The sequence below is a fragment of the Sylvia atricapilla genome, chromosome 14 (assembly GCF_009819655.1).
Source record: "Sylvia atricapilla isolate bSylAtr1 chromosome 14, bSylAtr1.pri, whole genome shotgun sequence".
Lineage (NCBI taxonomy): Eukaryota > Metazoa > Chordata > Aves > Passeriformes > Sylviidae > Sylvia > Sylvia atricapilla.
Window position 1 is genome coordinate 18,728,428 of NC_089153.1, and position 20,760 is coordinate 18,749,187.

Sequence of the window (20,760 nt, forward strand, 5' to 3'; positions counted from 1 at the left end):
AATAAAACTAGTTGCAATTCTCTCATTTAAATTATTTTTAGAAAACATTACAATTCTGTCTTCTCACAAATTTATTTCCAAATAAATTGGCAGTGTTTATGTATGCTTTGCATACTAGATCTCTAATGACCGAATCCAGAAACTACTTTGGTTTTAAACAGGGGTTTAATTTCACTTTCCATTGGAGCATTTCCCACCTCACATGATGAATTTGATCTTTTGAAGGGAAGTGTTTCAGTTTCTGAGTATCCAGACTGGACCAGACAGAGAGCACTTCTACAGTTGCCTTCTACACCCAAAATGGAGGTTTTGGAAATGCATTCCCCGCAGCCTTGTCTGATTTCCCACTGATTTTATCTGATTAAAGAGAATGAGCTGCTCACCTTTTTGTTGCCTTTTTATATAATTTCTTACTGAGCTGAGAGCAGACCAATGCATGGTGCCACCGTCTTTTAGGGCGAGTTTTGGCTTTTAAAGCATTTTCAGCTCATGCCATTCTCGATAATGAAAAATGAAGAAAATGCCCCTGACCTAGTGCAGCTTTGTGTACCTCTGTCTGCAGCTTCATTGCTTTGATTTCTTTTATGCCCCTTTCTTTCACGCCCAGCCTTGCTGTAATGACCCTCGTACCCTCAGCTTCCCCTCTGGGGTGCACTTGGCTGTCCACCCTGCCTTGCTTTGCTGCTCTGACTAGTGCAGACCTATCTTTCTTCCCTTACTCTGCTCTCTAACTGCAGCAGCAGACTGGGAACCTCAAAGCCCGTGAGCTTCGTTGTGCTGCTGCTCCCCACAGGTCTGTCCCAGCAGAGGCTGCCTGTGGAAGCTGCCCCAGCAGTGGGATATTTTCCTGTGGTGCTGCCCTACAAGGGGAGCTGCATTCCCCCTTGGATGAACTTAAACCCCTGAGTCCTCACTGAAAGACATTTTTTTCTTTTTGGTGACATCCCAATAACTTGCTGAGCAGCTGGTTTAACATAGGCAGAGACTGTTGCTGCAGCTTAAAATCAGTTTCATATTTGATCTGGCGTAAAATGTTGGAGCAAAAGTAATTCACATTTTCTTGCTGGAAGGCTTCTTCTCTGCCAGCTGCAAATGGCATTCCAAATTGTGGCAGGAAGTCCGTAGCACCCCGTGGTAGCTGACATCCCATGGCAGCTTTCCAACATGCTTCCTATCCGTTTTGCAGGTGTAGCAATGATGCAAATAGTCAGCTGCCCGTATGTAAAGACAGTCGCTACCACCAAGACCGGTAATTTCCAAACCCATCCTAGTTCGTTTTGTCTGTAAGTTGGCATGGTAGTGAATGTGGTTGTTTCTTTTATTTCTTTATTTGCTTCCCCACTTGAATGATTACATATACTTTCTTTTCAAAACCAGTATAAATGAAATATCATATTTGGTCAGGAGATAACTTCCCCAAATAACTGTTAGTGTCAGCTTATTCTGTACCCAGACTCTCATACAGTTTTCTGTAACCATTGAGTTCTGTAATGACTGTGACTCTCATGCCCATACTTAGTTCCTAGTTTCTTGTGTGGATTTTTGTTTTCCTGCTCCACGTGTGCAGTGGCTGGCTGTGCTCGCATGTTGTGTGCGTGTCTGTGTGTCTGAGTGTGAACTTTCATATTTCAATTGTGGATTTACGAGTGGTCACTCGCTGAGAACATGTTATAACAATGTCTAATGTGTGATTTCAGTTATTTAAAATGAGACTTTTTCAGTATTAAAGGCTCAAATTTATGATCTTGACGTTCCAATCCTATCCAATTGGTTGTTCTAGAACTTGTCGTTCTAAATCTGTTCATTATACTCAGTTTGTTGGAATAAGTGGAGAGATATTAGGATACTGCAGCATTCTGGCTTTCTTATCTTTGGATATTTACTTGCCATTTTGCTTTAGGATTTCAATAAAGTGGGGTTTTTTCAATCAGTTTGCAGTACTGAACTAACCCAACAATCTGATACTGTTTCATTCTCATCAGGTTTTATCCAAGGCTCTGATTTAATGCCAGTATTTAAGATTTATCAGAGTTATGTTCTATAGCTCAAATTCAATCCACTCTTGCCTTTTTTAAGAGCAATAGGAATATCACAAACAACGACAGCATAATTAAGAAGTGGATTGGACTTAACCCCAATTATTTGCTGTGGGCATCTGATAAAGACTTTTCTAATGAACAGAGAACCTAATTCTAAAATAGTAGAATAAATGTCGAAAAGCTAACAAGCTTCGTGCTTTGCAAAATTACGCAAATTAATTAAAATCCAATTTGCCTGGGAATGGGCATTGCCAATTGCAGAACACAGGAAGGAAATTTGGTAACAATTTGCTCTCCAATTGAACTTTGAAAACAATCCTTCTGTTAATTTCTGCGGGTTGAATATTTGTGATTCAAGCCAGTAACGTGCTAGGTGTTGGTGCTTAGGCCCTGCACTGTCTCTCACTGTCTGTGTCCCCTTGTTCCTTCTCTCCCTGTGCCCAGGAGTGCTGCCAGGCATGGCTCCCCCCATCGTGCCCATGATCCACCCGCAGGTGGCCATCGCCGCCTCGCCCGCCACGCTGGCCGGGGCCGCCGCCGTCTCCGAGTGGACAGAGTACAAGACTGCAGATGGGAAGACCTACTACTACAACAACAGGACCCTGGAGTCCACCTGGGAAAAACCCCAAGAGCTGAAGGAGAAAGGTACCTTGGGTTTTTTTTGCTGTAGCTTTGTACTGGGACCGTGGCTCAGACCATGTGTGAGCGGGAGTGTTTGTAATCCCTGATCTCCCTTAAGAGTATTCTGAAGTTCTGATTACAAGGATCCCAATGAGCTGGCGTTCAGCCTGAAAGTTCCAGCGTGTTTCCCACTGTGCTGTAAGAGTGTTTGGTTCTACAGTTGCTTCCAAATCCTGTGCCTAGGGCAACTGCATGTTCCTGTGCCAGTAGAAAGTGAGAACCTCCCTGCACACGTGCTGGAGAAGGTTCCAGTTGCAGACGTAAAGTGAGGGGTATTGAGGGGAAAAGTCAGTCACACTAAGGGCTGGAGACCAGGAAAAAATGAAGATCATTGTGCTGAATTTCAGATCTTGAAAAACTAAATGTATAAATAGATTTGAAGTAAAATGATGTCACCTCCCCCTGTCCACATCCCTATGCTGTGTTCATGCAAATGCACATTAGATCCATGGGTGGTGTTATGTGGGAGGGAAATTGCTCTTGTATCATAAATAAGGAGAAAGGGGCAAAAGTCCTGTGGCTTTTACTTGGTTCATAAAGTCTTTTTGAAAAGCAAATCCAAACAGTTGTCCCTTTTATTGTCTCCTGAATTTTTAGTTACAAGAATTCTTTGTTTAGACAAATGCAGGACACTTACACTGTTGGTTCAATTAATGCCTATCTTCCTAATAAATCAGGTTAAATAATAGGTCTTTTTACTAAGATGAAAGTATCTAAGACAGCAAATACCAATTTGCTGAGAGAAGATATATGGTTTATATTTTTTCAGAGAAATCCCCAAGGGTTCTGCACTGCCTGTGAATTTTAATTTTTTTATTTGCAGCATTTAACATGTGAAAGTGGTCTTCAGTGTTGCACTGTTGGTCAAGAATTATTATTGGTTGACCATTTCTTTTACTACCCTTTAGTCAGCCCTTTAGTATAATAGCTGCCTCACAATATTTCATTTTCCAGTACCAAATAGATCTTGGCACAGGAGATAACTATGACTTTATAAGCAGACACTATAAAGCCCAAGAGAGAAAGTGATGAGAATATACTGAAAAGAAGCTTTGGGTTGGTGTTGTATTTGGAAAACTATACTGATAAAAAGAAATTTGTGGTGGTTCTATAGTGGTTTCTTAATAATACTCAAGAAGACTGATGTCTTATTTAGAAAAAATTGGAAGAGAAGGTCAAAGAGCCAATTAAAGAACCCTCGGAGGAGCCTTTACCAATGGAGACAGAAGAAGAAGAGTCTAAAGAAGAACCAATAAAAGAACTGATAAAGGAGGTAAAAGACCTTGAACCCAAAAGCCAGTCTCACATCCCTCAGCTGTGGCTGCATCTTAGCCCAGACTGGCAGGAGCCATGGTTACTAATTCAAGTTCTAAAATTTCTGAGGGGATTTGAAAGCATCCCTTTTTGGACTCAAATCTTTCTTTCTTTTGTTCATTTTTTTACATAAGGAAGAAAGAACATTCAAAAGAAACTTATATAATGTGTCAGTTAAGAAATTTGTAGGAGCATGGGACAGAGGTTAACTTATGTGTTCTCTCACTGATTTTGTGGTACTCAGAAAAGGCAACTTGTCCTCAATGTTTGAAATATTTAATAGTTTTTTTCTCTATCTCTATGCTTCGTTATTTTGAACAGTTTGACACAAAGCTCAGCCCCTGTGCTGTAACTGCTGAGTTTAGGCTGTTCCTACACGTCCTAGAAAGGGATGTACTGTTTTCAGGAAAAAAAAGTAACTTTTCCTTTTGGAGGTGTTTTGCTATGCCGAACAGCATAGTTTTTGAAGGTGCTAAAGGGTGTTTAAATAAAAATTAAAGTTTTTATCCTGATTTCTGTGAACTTCAATATAGTTTAATAGGCAAGAACACAGAATTCAGTTGCTGGGGTTTGCTGCCACTCCACCCTATTTATTGCTGATTTCTGCTACAGAGGTTATTTCAGAGGTTATTTTCATACTGTGTGTCTCATTTAAAAAAAAAAAAAAAAAAAACCAAAAAAACCTAATTTAACAATAAATGAAAATTCCTTTGTCAGAAAATATACCTGTGTCCAGGCCCTCCTGGATTTTCAAGATTCCTGCAGATCTAGAAAGGTATTTAAGTAAGGTTTTGCTGAAGTCAAAAGTTAATTAAATGCTTAGAGGTATTGGAATTGAGATTTGGAGTAGCAGCTGCTGTTGCAATTCCAGTGCTTCTGCTCTAGGCATGGATGCAGTGTCATTGTAAGTTACTTGTCAGCATGGTTTCAGTAAAACAAGTTGGTTACTGTGTAATAAATAATTAGCCAGCTGTCATTGCCTGATCCTCAAACTTGTTTTTTCCATGAGGAGCCAAAAGAGGAAGAAATGACAGAGGAAGAGAAGGCAGCTCAGAAGGCCAAGCCGGTGGCCACCACCCCTATTCCAGGCACCCCGTGGTAGGTAACTGCTGCCCTGGGACTGACACAGCTCTTCTGGGGAGTCAGAGCAAGTGACAGTGTGTGGAGAGCGTGTTCTTAGCGTGCTGCATTTTCAGAATTTCAGTTTCAAGTTTCAACTGCTGTGTTTTCAAATCTGGCAGCAGAGAAAAGCAGCAGTTCAGGTCACAGTTGGGCAGTAGGAAGGTGTGGCAGCTGTGCAGACAGTGGAACCTGGTGTGTGTGTGTGTGACCATCGTGGTTCAGTGTGTGAACACTAACAGTCCCAGTGAGTGGACCCACGGCTCTTTCCCCTGTGCAGGTGTGTGGTGTGGACTGGTGACGAGCGTGTGTTCTTCTACAACCCCACCACCCGGCTGTCCATGTGGGACAGGCCCGACGACCTCATCGGGAGAGCTGACGTGGACAAAATCATTCAGGAACCTCCTCACAAGAAGGGAATGGAAGAAGGAAAAAAACTTAGTAAGAGCGATCTCACTGCATTCTTAGGAAGCATTAATATACCTTACCACTTGGCTTTCCAAAGCCTGTAACGTTTAAATAAGTGACAGAAATGTAAGGACATACTGAAAAGGTGTATAAATGTGGAATGCAGATTATAGAGTCCTTTGGGGGAAAGACAGCCCATTGAAGAAAGTAGATACTAACAAGGTTAATTGTTTTGCTAAATGCCAACAGATTGAAAAACCCTACAGGTTTTTTTTAAACTGACCAAAAAAAAGGGATTGTTTGTTTTATAAGAAAGAGACCGGAAAAGATCAATCATAATGTATGAACAAGTTCTCACAGAAGAGACATTAACTTTGATATCACCAACTGGAATAGAGTTTGGAAATAGCTGCCAAGAGAGAGAACATTCAAAAGGCTGCTGAGAGGAGATTTCTCTCTGGCCTGAGCTCTAGGAAATGGTCCTGGGGATGCCGTGTTGGCTTTGTAGTTGGAGAAGAACAAAGTGCAGGTAATCAGGTAGATCCAAATGTGCTTCATTAGACTATTTAGCCTGAGTTCTTTTCTCTTAAAAATGAGATCTCAGTGTTTGTCATTTTAAATTTCAAGTTGGCTGAAATTTGAATCCACCTGTCCTGTCCCCAAATTCCCATAGTGTTACTCTGAAAGTGACTGGGAACCGTGTCTTCTCCCTTTGTCAGAACACAACTGCTGCACACGTTGTCCTTGTGCATGAGGTTTCATGCATGAGTTAAAAATTTTCATCAATATAGAATCTAAAGTCATACTGAATTCTGTTACAGTTAGAGAAGAGCATGAAGCTGCAGAGGAAGCAAATGAAGATGAGCCTATTAAAATAAAAAGCGCAAGTAAGTTTTTGCTTTTTCAATACCAAGTGATGTGTGTTGGTAAATGACTGAAGTTTGTTACTTGAGCCCTGTATGTTGTGTCCAGCAGAATAGAATGGGAGCAGAGAGGGTTGGTGAAAAGAGCTCAGCAGCTCAGGTATTTGATATTTTCCTGAGATAGCTGAGACGCATGCAGAGAGGAAATAGCATATGTTTTGGAAGTCATTTGAAATGAAAATAAATGGTGTAAGTTGGTGAATCCAAAGAATATTTTGAGTGTAGTGTGTCTTAAATAGCTTGCTTCTGTTGTTTTTTGGGGCACAAGACTTCATTGTCAAAATATCCTGCCACCTAGATTTTCATAATTCCTCTATTTTCACTCTCTCACGGATTTTACAAGTTTGTAAAGGCTTATGTCTTTTGGTCTGGTTTGCCCTTTGGAAGTGATCTATGAGATACACATGCTGTTTGTGCTTTTGTCATCTTAGTTAGGATTATGGAGCTGTTATCAGTTGTTGTCAGTAAGGGCTGGGGGTTGGTTTGAGATGAAGTGCACTTGCTCTTAGTAAACCTAAATCAGCACACTTCTCCAGAAGCTTTTTGATGAGTGAGGTCTCACCTGTGTCTCAGCATTCTTGGTGTCATGATTGTGAGGTGTTCCCAACCTGCACAAACTCCCTTAGTGCCTCATGGCCCAGAACAGAAGGTTAGAGAATTAGTGCTGTTGATGTAAAATCTAGTGCATGTGCACTAGACCTGAGTACAGCCTGACTGTGCTGATTGGTGTGAATTTGGCACTGAAGTTACTTGGAATCCCTTGGCTCCTGAGCTCTGGGGATGAAAGCATTCACACCCACCTCTGAGAATGGCTTTCATGGATTGTAAGCCTGTTCTTCTGGTGTGATCAGTGGTATCAGCCTTGTCCTGGTGTGGTTCAGGTTCTCACCTCCAGGGCTGGCGTTTTACTTCTCAGCTTACACTTTATGTTTGTTTCTGTTTCAGGAAAGATGATATCAAAGACATAGATTCCGAGAAGGAGGCTGCTATGGAGGCTGAGATCAAAGCTGCTCGGGAGAGAGCCATCGTCCCCCTGGAGGCTCGCATGAAGCAGTTCAAGGACATGCTGCTGGAAAGAGGGGTCAGAAACCTGTGTGTGTGTGAGGAGGGAGAGAGGGAGGTTCACATGAGAACTTCATGTGTGTGAGAGGAGGGAGAGAGGGCAGAGTCCTCAGTTCTCATCAAATTCCAAACGTGTGACACTCTGAGTACTGAAACCATCTCATCCTTCCACTGGTCCATGAATGGTCTTGGTACAAGACTCCAGATTTCAAAGAAACTTACAATTACAGAACCTTGATTTCTGTGTAAATGAAATGACAGGGTCAAGACAGATAATTTCTCCCTGCCATTTTTTTTCCAGATTGAGTAATTGTGTAAGTGGAAGTTGCCACTGAAGATGAATATGGCACACAAGCTGGACACATTGTTAATGGTTTTGGAAATGTTCCTACTGAGAAAAGCAGTAACATCTACTCTAGTCTTATAGTCTTATGCTTAAATGGGAGACTTCTTGCTTTTAGTTAATTAAATCTGAAATCTACTTGATGCCAATCAATTTTGATAAATGACACTAGTTGAATATAAATTTGGATAGTAACTGAAGAATGGAAGTGGTTCCAGCTGCCTATGAACACAGCTTCTCAAGGCTTTCTTTTGATGTACATTTTATTTTTAATGTCACACAGCAGTAGTAAATAAGTGTGTATTATCCTTTAGAAGTTTTCAGAGGAATTTGATGTTGAAACTTGCTATGACAGCCTCTGTCATCCATTAGTGATGAGAACTCCAGGATGAGTTTGGTTCCCTCTTTTCGTCACATATTAGTGTTTTCAAGGAAAACTGTACAACTCCTGTATAATTTGTATATTTGTCTGCATTTAATTAAAGGTCTCTGCCTTTTCAACATGGGAGAAAGAGCTGCACAAGATCGTGTTTGATCCTCGTTACTTGCTGCTCAACCCAAAAGAAAGGAAACAGGTAAAAAAGTTAGATTAACTTTCCATGCAGACACAGCTGCTACAGGTTTATCTGAATCCTCAGTGTTTGTTTCTGCAAACCTTTAGGACTAAATAGTGCTGCAAGGGATTTTTGTCATGATTATGGTTTGCCTAGAAGTGGAAGAAACCAGCAAGGGAAAGTGTTGATAGTTGCTTTATTTCCTGTGGTTGGAAGGTCTCATGTTTTAACACAGTGGAAATTATATGTCTACAGAGCACTGCTGAAACTTGAATGAAATAGTGAGAGTCATCAGTATCTTGTCAAAGTATTGGTATAATAAGTAATCTAGCTATATTCTCTTTTTAAAAAGTGTTTTGGGGGAAAACCCAAAGTGCTTTTTTATTGTTAAGCAAGTTCTCACTTCAGCAGCTTTTCTTCGAGTGAATGTAGGGAAATGGAAGGCTTCAAGAACATGGGAAGTCTGAAACATGGGACCCAGGAAAATGTTTACTGGAATGTGTAAGGAACTTCTTCCCAGGTCTCAGATGGTGTGTTAGGTACAGCCCCTGCGGGTGCAGCAGCTTGGATCATTTCCATATTGAAATGCAAAGTGACTCTAAGATTTCTGCCTCCTCTGTGTTGATTCTGTGGTGAGAGGAAAGGAAACGAGAGAAGGAAAGAAGTAGGATTTTCCCTCCCTTATCCCTAGAGCTCCTGTGTGTCATTTGTGTGTTTGCTGTGGGTGACTGGTGTTTCTGTAGGTGTTTGATCAGTATGTGAAAACCCGAGCAGAGGAAGAGCGCAAGGAGAAGAAAAATAAAATAATGCAGGCCAAGGAAGATTTCAAGAAAATGATGGAAGAGGCAAAGATTAATCCAAGGTAGGAGTTTCTTTGTGGTTCACGTGCTCTAGTAGGATGCAGCGTTTTGGATGGTGTTGGGTTGGTTAACCTTGTTCAAAATGGGCAGAGAGGATAAAAATCATGAGATATTGTTGAAACCTTCCTTTGTGTGCTTGTATTCACCTAATCCATGAAATAATAGAACTTGTGGTTTACATATTTCAAGTTGAAGAAATCCCCAGCATGCTGCCTGGATTGTGAGAAAGGCCTCGGATCCACCACAAGTTTCTTTAATAACCATGTTTCTTCTTGATAAATCTTTCAGAAGTCCTAGGGAGGTTTCTTGGGTTTGGAGGGGGCTGAAGGGATGATTTTCTTGTTACAAACTATGTCAATGATGATATGATAAAATGTTCTGGTTGCTTTAATACAGCACTGATTACACTCCCTCACATTCAGAGCACTGGCAGCAGTGAGAGCGAGGGGATGACAGTGAATGTACGTTCAAGATCTCACTGCTGGCGTTATTTGTTTCACAGCTTCTGACATAGAGGTCATGAGATACCTGCTTATGTCACCAGATAAGCTCCAAAGCATCCTCTTTCAGCATCTCTTGGCTCATCTGGCATTAATTCTTTCCTAGAGAAATAACAGATCATTTGTTTCACTTCAGCTCAGGTTTTTTCCTGTGACTCATTTTGGAAGTTTGGTGACAGTGCTGTGGTAACTTTTAAATTGCTTCAGAGCTGACTAATAACTCAATAGTAGGCTGGAAGATATGAGGCGTGGAAATGCCTTAACAAACAGTTAGCTTTAGTATCCTCAACTTTCAGCATATCTTCAGTATGGCATGTCGGGACTGATTCTTTACCTGATTATGGGCTGGGGTGGGAAAGAGAATGCCAGCTGAAATACTGTCTTGTTTAATCTTATCCTTTGTCTTCTGGTTTCAGTGTTTGTCTAAAGATATTGCTGTACTTCTGTGAGTGCCAGACTGGTTTTTTTATCATCTATCTCAGTCCAACATGCTCAAGAGTTTGTGTTCCACTTCACTTGAGCAGCTCTTGTTCTTCAATCTAGCTGTACATTCACTTTCTAATCCTTTTGAATAAGCTACCAAATTCTCTTCTTGTTTCAATTTACCCTACAGCAACAGTAGGCTGGATTTTCCAAGTCTAATTATTTCCATGCTGTGATGAAAACATTCGTATGATTATAAGTGTCTCACGTATTCTTGGGGCCAGATTTGCATCAGAGCTTGGAAAAAGCACAGTAGTGATTTTTTTCCGAGGTAAGTGGCAGTAATGTACCTACTGCACAGGTTGGAATCTGGCCCTGGAGGTGAGAGAATGGTCAGGGAAACGCTGTGGGATGAGGGGTTGAAAGCCCAGTGTTGCTGCCTCTGCCCATAGTGTTTGAAGGGGTTTGAGCCCTGTGTGGTTTAAGCTCAGGCTCCGCAATGTGCACGGGGAAGAGCTGGTGCAGCCAGTGTTCTGTGGGGACTCTGTCAAAGGCTGGCTTTCCTGGTGAACTCTTAGCATGGTTTGGCTGCAAGTGAATGCACCTGAGATTTTCAGTTTCACAGCTGTGAAATACCTGGACAGACTGGTGGCTGAACTGCTAACCCACAGAAAAGAAAAGAAGAGTTTTGTAGACAACTGAGTTTTTTTTCGTTTCTTCTCCTTGGTTGCACTGTAGTCTCTCTCTACACCTGCCCCTTCTGCAGGTGGCTGTATCTGAACAAACCAACCCACCCTTGTAAGTCTCTGATAAACACCTCTTGTGCGAGTGCTGACTCCTTTCATAGAGTTCATTGGTCGAGCAACTCTAGTGAGACCATAGGATTTGCCTTTTGGGTTTTTGTCAGTTGTGCTCTGGCATATATTGCAGCAGAGGAAATACCTCCCTGCTGAACCTGCCTCCCAGCCCAGACAGCTCTGCCAAATGAGTTCACTTGCCATTTTGTTGCAGAACTACTTTTAGTGAATTTGCAGCCAAGCATGCTAAAGACTCGAGGTTCAAGGCAATTGAAAAGATGAAAGATCGAGAAGCCTTGTTTAATGAGTTTATCACAGCGGCAAGAAAGAAGGAGAAGGAAGACTCGAAGACCAGGGGAGAGAAGGTAAGGGGACTCTTGAGTTCCAGCAGTGTGAGTGGTGTGTGTGAGGTGGGACAGAGCCAGTGCTTGGCTTCCCTGAGCCTTCCCCAGGACACAGGCCTGCACTTTCCTAGAGCTGTTACAGGCAAACAGTTCAGGAGTGTCCCCCTGGTCTTTCTGAACAATTTCAAGTTTGCAGTTGACTGACATTTAGAATATTTAAAACTGAATTGTGTTAACCTGTGAAGCTGAATTTGCTTAAACAACAACTGTATTTTTTAATTTACCTAAGCAGTAACATTATCTTATTAACTGAAGTAATGCGTGATTTTTGGTGGGTTTTTTAAATTATTATTAAGTTCTTTTATCCTGATGCATGAAGAGGCAAAGGAGTCTTACCCTGTTTGGCTGGAACCCCAAAACTGATCATTACCTCTCTGTTCCCTCAGTGGGGCCAGGCAGGACTTGCAATTCCCTGAGGATAGTCTCCTTAAGTTTCAAATAGTTCCCTTTCCATCTCAAAGTAGGCACTTAGGGAGGGACTTTTCAAGCTTTGAATAAGTAGATCTTATGTATAAACTGCTGCTTATTAGATTTAAAGGTCAGCTATTGGAGATGAATGAACTCCCAGTGTCACGTGCCTGCACTGCCAGTGGTAGGGAGCAGCTCTCCCCCCTGCAGATGGGACATCAGATGGGGTCACCAAAACCTGGGGCCACTTACTGCCACGTGCCTGTGTGTGTGTGAGTGGAGAAGGTCACCTCTGAAGGCAAATCATTTTGGATACGTGGAAGTCTGCAATTTTTATTATGTAGTGTGAAGTTATTGCAGATTTCCCTACCTGGAATGCTCGCAGGAGAGAGAAATGCTGGGGGACAGGTCAGATTTGGGCACAGTTTCGTTCTTTGAGAAGCTTTGCATATTTTTAAAATCTGGGTGATCTGATAAATTTGATTCTGTACTTGATTTTCTCAGACATTGTCTCATGGCTGCTGTTTTCCATAAATGATTGTGCTTTCAGAGGGGAACCGATGTAGTTCAAGACTAGCCTTTACATGCTGCAGTATGATTGTGAATATGGAATTTTAAAGCATTTTTGCAGCTTAATAGTGCAGTTGAAGACTTTAAAGAATAAATAGTAGTTTTGTTGTTGCATGATTGTTCTAAAGTTGAAAAGTTAAAAAGAAGAGATTGTATTTGTTTGCTTTGAATAATGTTTTTTTTTTCTCCAAAAGCCTTTTGTAACCATTTTATGTATTCTGTTTTATAACAAGTGGATAGACTTTACAGTTATGTGCTGTGCGGCCTGTCAATCAGTTCAGTCTGACAGCTGTCAATCACTGACACGCAAATATTATGGGATTCCCTAGTGAGGAAAGCATTGGTATCTCTGTGTGGTGACTTTAGCCTCCCGCAGTTCCGGTACTTTACATTTTTTTAGTTTTTTTCCTTGTGAAGTGATGAGAGTTGTACCTGCAATGTGTTAACTGCAAAAAAAAAAAAAAAAAAAGACTTCTAAATACACCTGAAATGTTTTCAGCTTTATTTTCCTTTGATTTTGAAAGTGCTTAAAACATAAAAGAAAATTTAAGGCATTTAACCTGAAGCTTTCTCAGTCTGTCCAAAATCTTTCCTTAGGGAGAATCAACTTCACAGAAATCTTTAACGTAAGGGTTTTAGATTATATATACAATGTTTGACTTTGCCTTATGGCCTATGGGCTGGAGATGGAGCAGCTAGCTTTTCCAATGGCTGGTTTTATTCCTGTGTCTGATTTCAGCGAGTAAATCCCCTGGCAGCACTTCTCAGATGGCAGAGAGGAGTAGTGGGGGTTAGGGGTGTCAGGGAAGGCACTGTGGGCAGGTGCCCAAGCTGCTCCTGTGCAGTCTGGGACGTGCCCTCTGCCATGTCCCCAGGATGAGCTGTGTGAGCTGAACCAGTTACACAGCCTGGCTGCAATGCTGGGCTGCAGCCTCCCTGCACCTCGTGTGGTGGCTGTCCCCAGGCCAGAGCTCTGTGTGACACTCCAATTGGACACACGGAACTCACTATCTACAGCTGCCATCGAAAATGTTACTCCTTGGTGAGATGCTTTAGACTCAATTATCTGAGACATTTTCATCTTTTTAAAATTTAAAATGAGCTGGCAACGCCTGTGCTGTGTGCAGGGCACCTGAGTGGAGTGAAAACTGTGCTTTAGAGTACTGAGGCCTGAAGTGCCATTGTTTTCCTGGGACGGGAATTGGCTGTGCCCTTCTGTCTCCTGCCCCACAGGGAGCTGGCAAGGCTGCAGCTGGTCCCACTGGCAGCCCACAGCTGGGCACGGGCTCCAGAGGGATTCAGGGAATGAGGGGTCCTGATGGCAGTCACACAGCTGGGCACAGGCTCCAGAGGGATTCAGGAATGAGGGGTGCTGGTGGCAGTCACACAGCTGGGCAGGGGCTCCAGAGGGATTCAGGAATGAGGGGTGCTATTGGCAGTCACACAGCTGGGCACAGGCTCCAGAGGGATTCAGGGAATGAAGGATGCTGGTGGCAGTCACACAGCTGGGCAGGGGCTCCAGAGGGATTCAGGGAATGATGGATGCTGATGGCAGTCACACAGCTGGGCACGGGCTCCAGAGGGATTCAGGAATGAGGGGTCCTGATGGCAGTCACACAGCTGGGCACGGGCTCCAGAGGGATTCAGGAATGAGGGGTGCTGTTGGCAGTCACACAGCTGGGCACGGGCTCCAGAGGGATTCAGGAATGAGGGGTCCTGATGGCAGTCACACAGCTGGGCACGGGCTCCAGAGGGATTCAGCAATGAGGGGTGCTGGTGGCAGTCACACAGCTGGGCACGGGCTCCAGAGGGATTCAGGAATGAGGGGTGCTGTTGGCAGTCACACAGCTGGGCACGGGCTCCAGAGGGATTCAGGAATGAGGGGTGCTGGTGGCAGTCACACAGCTGGGCAGGGGCTCCAGAGGGATTCAGGAATGAGGGGTGCTATTGGCAGTCACACAGATGGGCAGAGGCACCCAGGACACTGAGGGATGCCACTGGAAGCTCCCACAGGAACATCTTGCTGCAGCCCATGGTGGTGGCCTCTGGTGAAGCTTTGTGTGGCAGCACGTGCCACGGTGCTCCTGGCAGTGTGGCACCTCATCCTGTGGAATACAGCACAGGTGACTTGGACAGGAGCTTGGGGGATACCCTTACCTTAGAGATTTCTGTGGAAACAGAATCTGGGAACTGTTTGGTTTCTAACAAATATTTCAAATGCCATGGCTTAGAAAGCTTCATATTTGAAACTGCATGCATGTTTATGATGTTTGAAACAGCCTTCTAATTTTACCATGAATAAACAGTTGCTTAGCATTTTGTTGAGCTCTTTAAGATAAAGCAGTAGTGCTGTAGCTGTAGCACAACATCCCACTGGCACTAAGGGGCTGGTCTCTGATCTCTGCTTTACTGTCTTAGTCTCCTCTGGTATAGTAAGAAAGCCTATAGAGCCTTTTATGTTTATATGTTAATATTTTGAAGAACTAAAAGTATTGGTGGGCAAGACTGCAGAATGTTGGTGCTGATCTCCATTCCTTCCTGCATTCTGTAACTAAACACGTTTTAGAGAATGAGGATGTGCCAGGTCTCTGGCAGGCTGGAGCCTGCACTGTCCATCTGCTCCCTTCCCTGAGGAGCCTCAGTGTTCTGCAGCTAAGCTGCTTCTCCTGGTTTCCCTTTTTAAGGGATGGGGAGGGGAGACCAGTAGCAAGTAACAGCCAGTCGTCCTCCTGGCATTTGTGTTTCAGTCTGTGTGCCCTGAAGCTGTGCTGGGTGTGTGGCCTGGCAGGGTGTGGGGTGCTGTGGAGGCAGAGCCCTTTGCCCTGGCCCCAGCCAGTGAGGCAGCCCAGCCCTCACCTCTGCTTTGGGAGGGGAGGCTCAAAGGCCAACCAGCCTGCCAGGATGGATGGTGTCCTGGGAGCTAAAGTGCAGCAGCAGCAGGGACATCATCTTCCCAGAAATCTAATCAAGCTATCTAATAAAAGGCACAGTAGTTGCCCTTAGAGTTGCTGATTCTGGGACTTGAGGGGAAAACTCGTTGCTAGTTGTATTGAAATAAAACCTGCCATGATTGATCCTCTGCCAGCCCTTGCAATGGCTGTTGTTGTGGACAGAAACATGACATGCCATTCCAACTGACAAGTAGACTAAAACATTTTCTTTAAACTTTTATGTAATGTGCATGTCTGTCCTAATTATGATTTACTTAATTGCCATATGTGGGTAATTCTTTATTGGTTAGATCCCTCTTAAGACATTGCTCTTTGTTGGCAGATACAAGCATTTACCTCTGTTAATTGTACACCTGAAGGATGAATTCATAAACATCTGATTTCTCTAGAACCCTGTTTCAAGCTGCATGGCTTCTGGAGTACTATAATGCAAAATGCTATCATGCAGCATCAGTAACATGTTAATTTGTCATATATAAAAGCTCAAAAACAAGTTTAAATTGGAGTAAAATAATAAAGAGTGTGTTGGTGGATCATTCTTTAAAGAGTTCATCTTAGAATGTAGCAGATCACCTAAATGTATCTGCTTTGGCCAAATTGTGTCAAGGAACAGCGAACTTGGGCTGCAGTTATGACTAAATTCAGAGTTTTAGTGATAGCTCTAAATTACAGTGGTATGTAATGTTAATGTGATCCCTCTGATGAAGGTAAGTCAACTCCTTTTTTCATAAGAGCAAACAGTGGGATGTTAGAGTGTGTTTCTCAAGTGTTGTCTTTCTGTTTCTGCCTGTATAACAGATCAAAATGGACTTCTTTGAGCTGCTGCAAACCACCACCTGGACAGTCAGTCTCGCTGGAGCAAAGTGAAGGACAAAGTGGAGACTGACCCGCGGTACAAGGCGGTGGACAGCTCCTCACAGAGGGAGGACCTGTTCAAGCAGTACATCGAGAAAATAGCCAAGGTCGGCAGGGAGCACTGGGGATGTGGCTGTGGGTGTGCTGTGGGCAGGCTCATCTGTGCTGAGGAAATGCCATAACAGAGTTACTGTAGGACTACCCCAGAATGGCAGCTTGGAACTTAGACATTCTGTCTCTGGTGGGGTGTTTGTGGGACCTGTGTGCATGCACACACACAGAGTATCTGGGAGGAGTTATGCCTCAGAGATTCCTATGAAATCACTGGTGGTAAAAATGGCTCTAAGACTGCAGCAGCTACAGACCCCACCTTGATTACTTCCTCCTAGGATGGGCTGCATTTCCTTTGCTGCGATTTTCCCTATCAGCTGAGCTTCCTTCAGGGGTTTGTGTTCATACCCAGTTCCTTCACTGCTGCTTCTCTCCTAATCCAATAGTCCTGCCTTGCTCTTCCAGGCAGTTAATTGTTGAGAATGTAAAACTGGGCCAACAAGCAGTGATCCCCTTGCCTCCCTTATTCAGAGTTTGTCACTGGACACAGCTCCTGGGAATAGTTGGATCCGTGACCAAACTTGTCTCTTGCCCCATGTAAACCCTGTAATGCTCAGTATGGCTCTTGAAGCAAAAATTTCCTAATCCACAGATCCCAAATCCCTTTCCAGTGTTTTGTTCTGAGCTGCCTTTAGTTGACAGCCCTTTAATTCTCCTCCTGATGAAGAGTGTTGCTTTTGCTGTTGCATGGCAGAATCTAGACTCGGAGAAGGAGAAGGAGCTGGAGCGGCAGGCACGCATCGAGGCCAGCCTGCGGGAGCGCGAGCGCGAGGTGCAGAAAGCGCGCTCCGAGCAGACCAAGGAGATCGACCGGGAGCGCGAGCAGCACAAGAGAGAGGAGGCCATACAGAACTTCAAAGCATTGCTGTCAGACATGGTGAGGCACTGAGAGCCCTCGGCTCCTCGGGCGGGCTTTCAGCTGCTGGGTGCGCCCTGTAAAAGCCTTCTGACATTTGGAGTTCCGCTCCAAAGAGGTGGAATCTCACTGGGGGTTTTGCCTTGGTTGGAAGAGAAGGCTGTGCATTTGGGTTCTCATCCAGAGGGTGCTCTCCGGCTGGAAACAGGGCCGGGGAAACACTGCAGAGTTCCTAGTGTCTCTGGATGACCTCTGAGGGCTGCCTTTCCAAGCACTCTTAGCCTAAGTTAAGCACTCAGTTAACACTCTGTGTGAAACACAGGGTGTAGGCACAGAGCAGGAAGGAAAGGAGAGTTGCTTGGATTTTCTGGTTTTGAGAATTCTCATCTGGGTCAGAGCGAATCTCGTCTGCTGTGAACTAATGAGAGGGGTTCCTTCTGCCACTGCATGTCCAGTGTTTGTGGGGAACATGCTACACTCTCTTTTTTAAAAGCTGAGGGTTTATCTTTTATTTTAACCTTAACTTCAAACAAGATAAAAAAATAAGCATATAATAACTCTGAACAGTGGGACAAGCTGGTTTAAAACGATGCTGTGTTTGTCTCAGGTGCGTTCCTCAGACGTGTCGTGGTCTGACACCAGGAGGACTCTGCGCAAAGATCACCGCTGGGAGTCGGGCTCCCTGCTCGAGAGAGAGGAGAAGGAGGAGCTCTTTAATGAGCCACATTGAAGCACTACAAAAAGAAGATGAGAACATTTCAGGCACTTCTGGATGAAACTCAGCGGGAGAGCTGTTGAGTTCAATTGACAATCTTAGCAGCCCCATGGGATTTCTCTTTTTTCTGGCTTTCTGTACCACAGTCTGATTGGTTTGGTTTTATTTCCAGAGCCTCTTTGCTTCATCGCTCTCTTTCTTCCTCATAACAAAATTTGTGCATTATGTTTCCTTAGTTGTTATCTGATTTTACTTGATTGACATACAGTTAATTTACATATAAATTCTAATCAGTGATCTTTTTCATCTCCTTTTTATTTCTTCAGTACTGAGTTATTTGGTACTCTTCACTGTCTGGCTCCTTCAGAATTCAGGGTGTTGCCTTAGTGATGGCCTTACCCAGTTCATCTGTTCTGATGTTATCCTGCTGGCCTGAACTTTTACTCTGCTCATGCTGTGGAATGCATCCCTGATTCTGTGCATTGGGGATTTAGTGTGGTTTCCTCTTTTTTTAGTTTTGTGCCAGCTTGAGGCAGCTTTCATTTAACCTGGAGGTTTTTACATGATTTTTAATGCATTAGTTATTTCAGTTTAAAGGAAAGTTTTCTGAGGTAGTGTTTAACACAATATACATAATTGTACTAGAAAAGACTTTGGAAAGTAAATGATATTTGGAGGACCTTGATCAGAAAATGCCATCTCAAAGTATGAAAGAGTCACTGTGTAAAATCAACTCATTTTAAAAAATACAGCTGTAACAGTATAAGTAATCAGATCCCAGCACTTAACAGCAAGTTCATCAGTGGACTTGGCCATATATTTAAGGCTTCAGAGGTTAGTAGTGTGCATTCCATATTCTTAAAATCTTATTTACTTTTAATTCAACTATTTTTGCTTCTTTTGAAAGATAACTTTAACATCAACATGGAAGGAAGTGAAAAAAATCATTAAAGAAGATCCAAGATGCATTAAATTCTCTTCGAGTGACAGGGTGAGTGGTTTGCATTGCTCCTGCTGACATCCAGTCTGGTGCAGGGTACAGAGAAGCGAGTTGGTGGCTGCTGCAGTGGGATCAGCTCTGTGTGCACATAGGTGTTAGTAGTTAAATATGGTTGTTTAAAAATTAAAATGTAGAAGGTAAGGAAAAGTATAATTAACATTAATTAGCAGTAATACTGCTGATGGTCAGTGTGTTCAGTTGCAGGAAGTACTGGAGTTACATTCAGTGGTTTATCTTTCAGAAAAAGCAAAGGGAGTTTGAGGAATACATCCGAGACAAATACATCACTGCCAAAGCCGACTTCCGGACGCTGCTCAAAGAGACCAAATTCATCACTTACAGGTGGGGATGCCCTGCTACTGCAGCGCTTGGCTTTTATTCTGCTTTGCCATACAAACAGCAGCAAACTGATGTCTGCTTTTTCCTAGTTGATGTCTGTTACTCAGGTCTTTCTTGGTGCTTAATTAACACAGCAAAAAGGTAGGCGAGGAGGCTGTGCCCAGAGCAGTGTTCTGTGCCCAGTGCCCAAGCTAACGTGGAATCTTTCTAGCTCAGAAGGCTGGGTCCCTGCAGCCCCCCTGGCTGGCCTGTCCCTCGGCTCCCTCACAGCGGGGCAGCTCCCCGGGGCTCCTGCCTCCACCATGCTCCAGCGGTGCTCTGCTCTTGCTTTCAGATCCAAAAAGCTGATCCAGGAGTCGGATCAGCACCTGAAGGACGTGGAGAAGATCCTGCAGAACGACAAACGGTACCTGGTGCTGGACTGCGTGCCCGAGGAGCGGCGCAAGCTGATCGTGTCCTACGTGGATGACCTGGACCGGCGCCGGGCCGCCGCCCGCCGCCCACCGCCTCCGAGCCCACGCGCAGAACCACCAAATAGCCCCGGGAGACTGCTCCTCTGCCAGGGCTGCCTGGGAAACCCTAACGCTTGCATGAGCCATCTGTCAGGTTACACACATCCATTGCCGTGAATAATCCAAACATCTGAGGAGCAGAGGCAGAGGCCCAGCATTAGTGAACGTAAAGTGATCTCTGGGGGGAAAACCGACAGCGACAAAACCCCGCGTTAAAGATATTTATCAGTTAATTGGAGCATGTCTGACAAATCCCAAGGTGTGGGCTGTCTGGTAACTGTGGGTCTTGGGGCAGTGTGTGTGAGGTTGTGGGTGCTCTGGTACCCGGGGCTTTCCTCTCGGCAGTGTCCCTACACGTGAGTCCCAGGGGTGATCATGTTGTGGGTTTGAGCGTGTCCTACGTGTGTGCCACCAGCCTGCCTCCTGGTGCCCACAGGTCCCTGCAAGAGGAGGTGACATGCTCTGGTGGCTTAAATTACTGATCACTGACAGCCCACTCTGGAAACACCAGTCCCAGTTCTCTGCTTCCACCGTTGAGAACAGAACTAAATCTGTTAGAGCTGAGTGGAGAACAGGGACTTGGAGACCAAACCAGGTTTATTCACAGGCTGCTCTGTTCTTCCTGCCCCCAGCCATTGATTTACAGCAGTCAGGTTGCTCTGCCCAGTGAAGTTCTGTCTAATTGAGGTTTTGCTCAAAGCTGGAAATCCCAGAGGTGACTGAGCAGACCAGGACGTTGTATAAACACATTTTATTTACGATAAAGTGATCTTTACATACTTCTGGATTAGACTGTGCATACCCTCTGGGCAATTCTTGTAAACTATACTCCTGTTTTGAATGTTAAACTTGTGTTTCTAAAGTTTAATTTTGAAATGTTGGGAATTGTTCAGTTTATGTATTTGAACTACAATAAACCAAACCCTTTTATATATGGAGTGTACAGGCCTAATCCTGATTTCTGTTGGATTTTGTTGGACTTGTGAATTTATGAGTAAAGCAAACGCCTGAAGTGA

General features: G+C 43.9%; 1 protein-coding gene across 1 annotated transcript in view; it reads left to right on the plus strand.

The window, feature by feature from the left end:
- The window catches only part of TCERG1 (transcription elongation regulator 1), a 30,020-nt gene extending 9,260 nt beyond the window's left edge, over positions 1–20,760 (plus strand). Inside the window, 18 exon segments of the mRNA XM_066329460.1 lie at positions 2,484–2,684; positions 3,857–3,993; positions 5,044–5,132; positions 5,434–5,594; positions 6,383–6,448; positions 7,430–7,434; positions 7,437–7,565; positions 8,375–8,464; positions 9,187–9,305; positions 11,238–11,388; positions 16,155–16,179; positions 16,182–16,318; positions 17,017–17,199; positions 17,786–17,971; positions 18,801–18,884; positions 19,135–19,235; positions 19,567–19,714; positions 19,717–20,760. Coding sequence (XP_066185557.1) covers positions 2,484–2,684; positions 3,857–3,993; positions 5,044–5,132; positions 5,434–5,594; positions 6,383–6,448; positions 7,430–7,434; positions 7,437–7,565; positions 8,375–8,464; positions 9,187–9,305; positions 11,238–11,388; positions 16,155–16,179; positions 16,182–16,318; positions 17,017–17,199; positions 17,786–17,971; positions 18,801–18,884; positions 19,135–19,235; positions 19,567–19,714; positions 19,717–19,770 — 2,066 coding nt within the window. The 3' untranslated portion in view covers positions 19,771–20,760.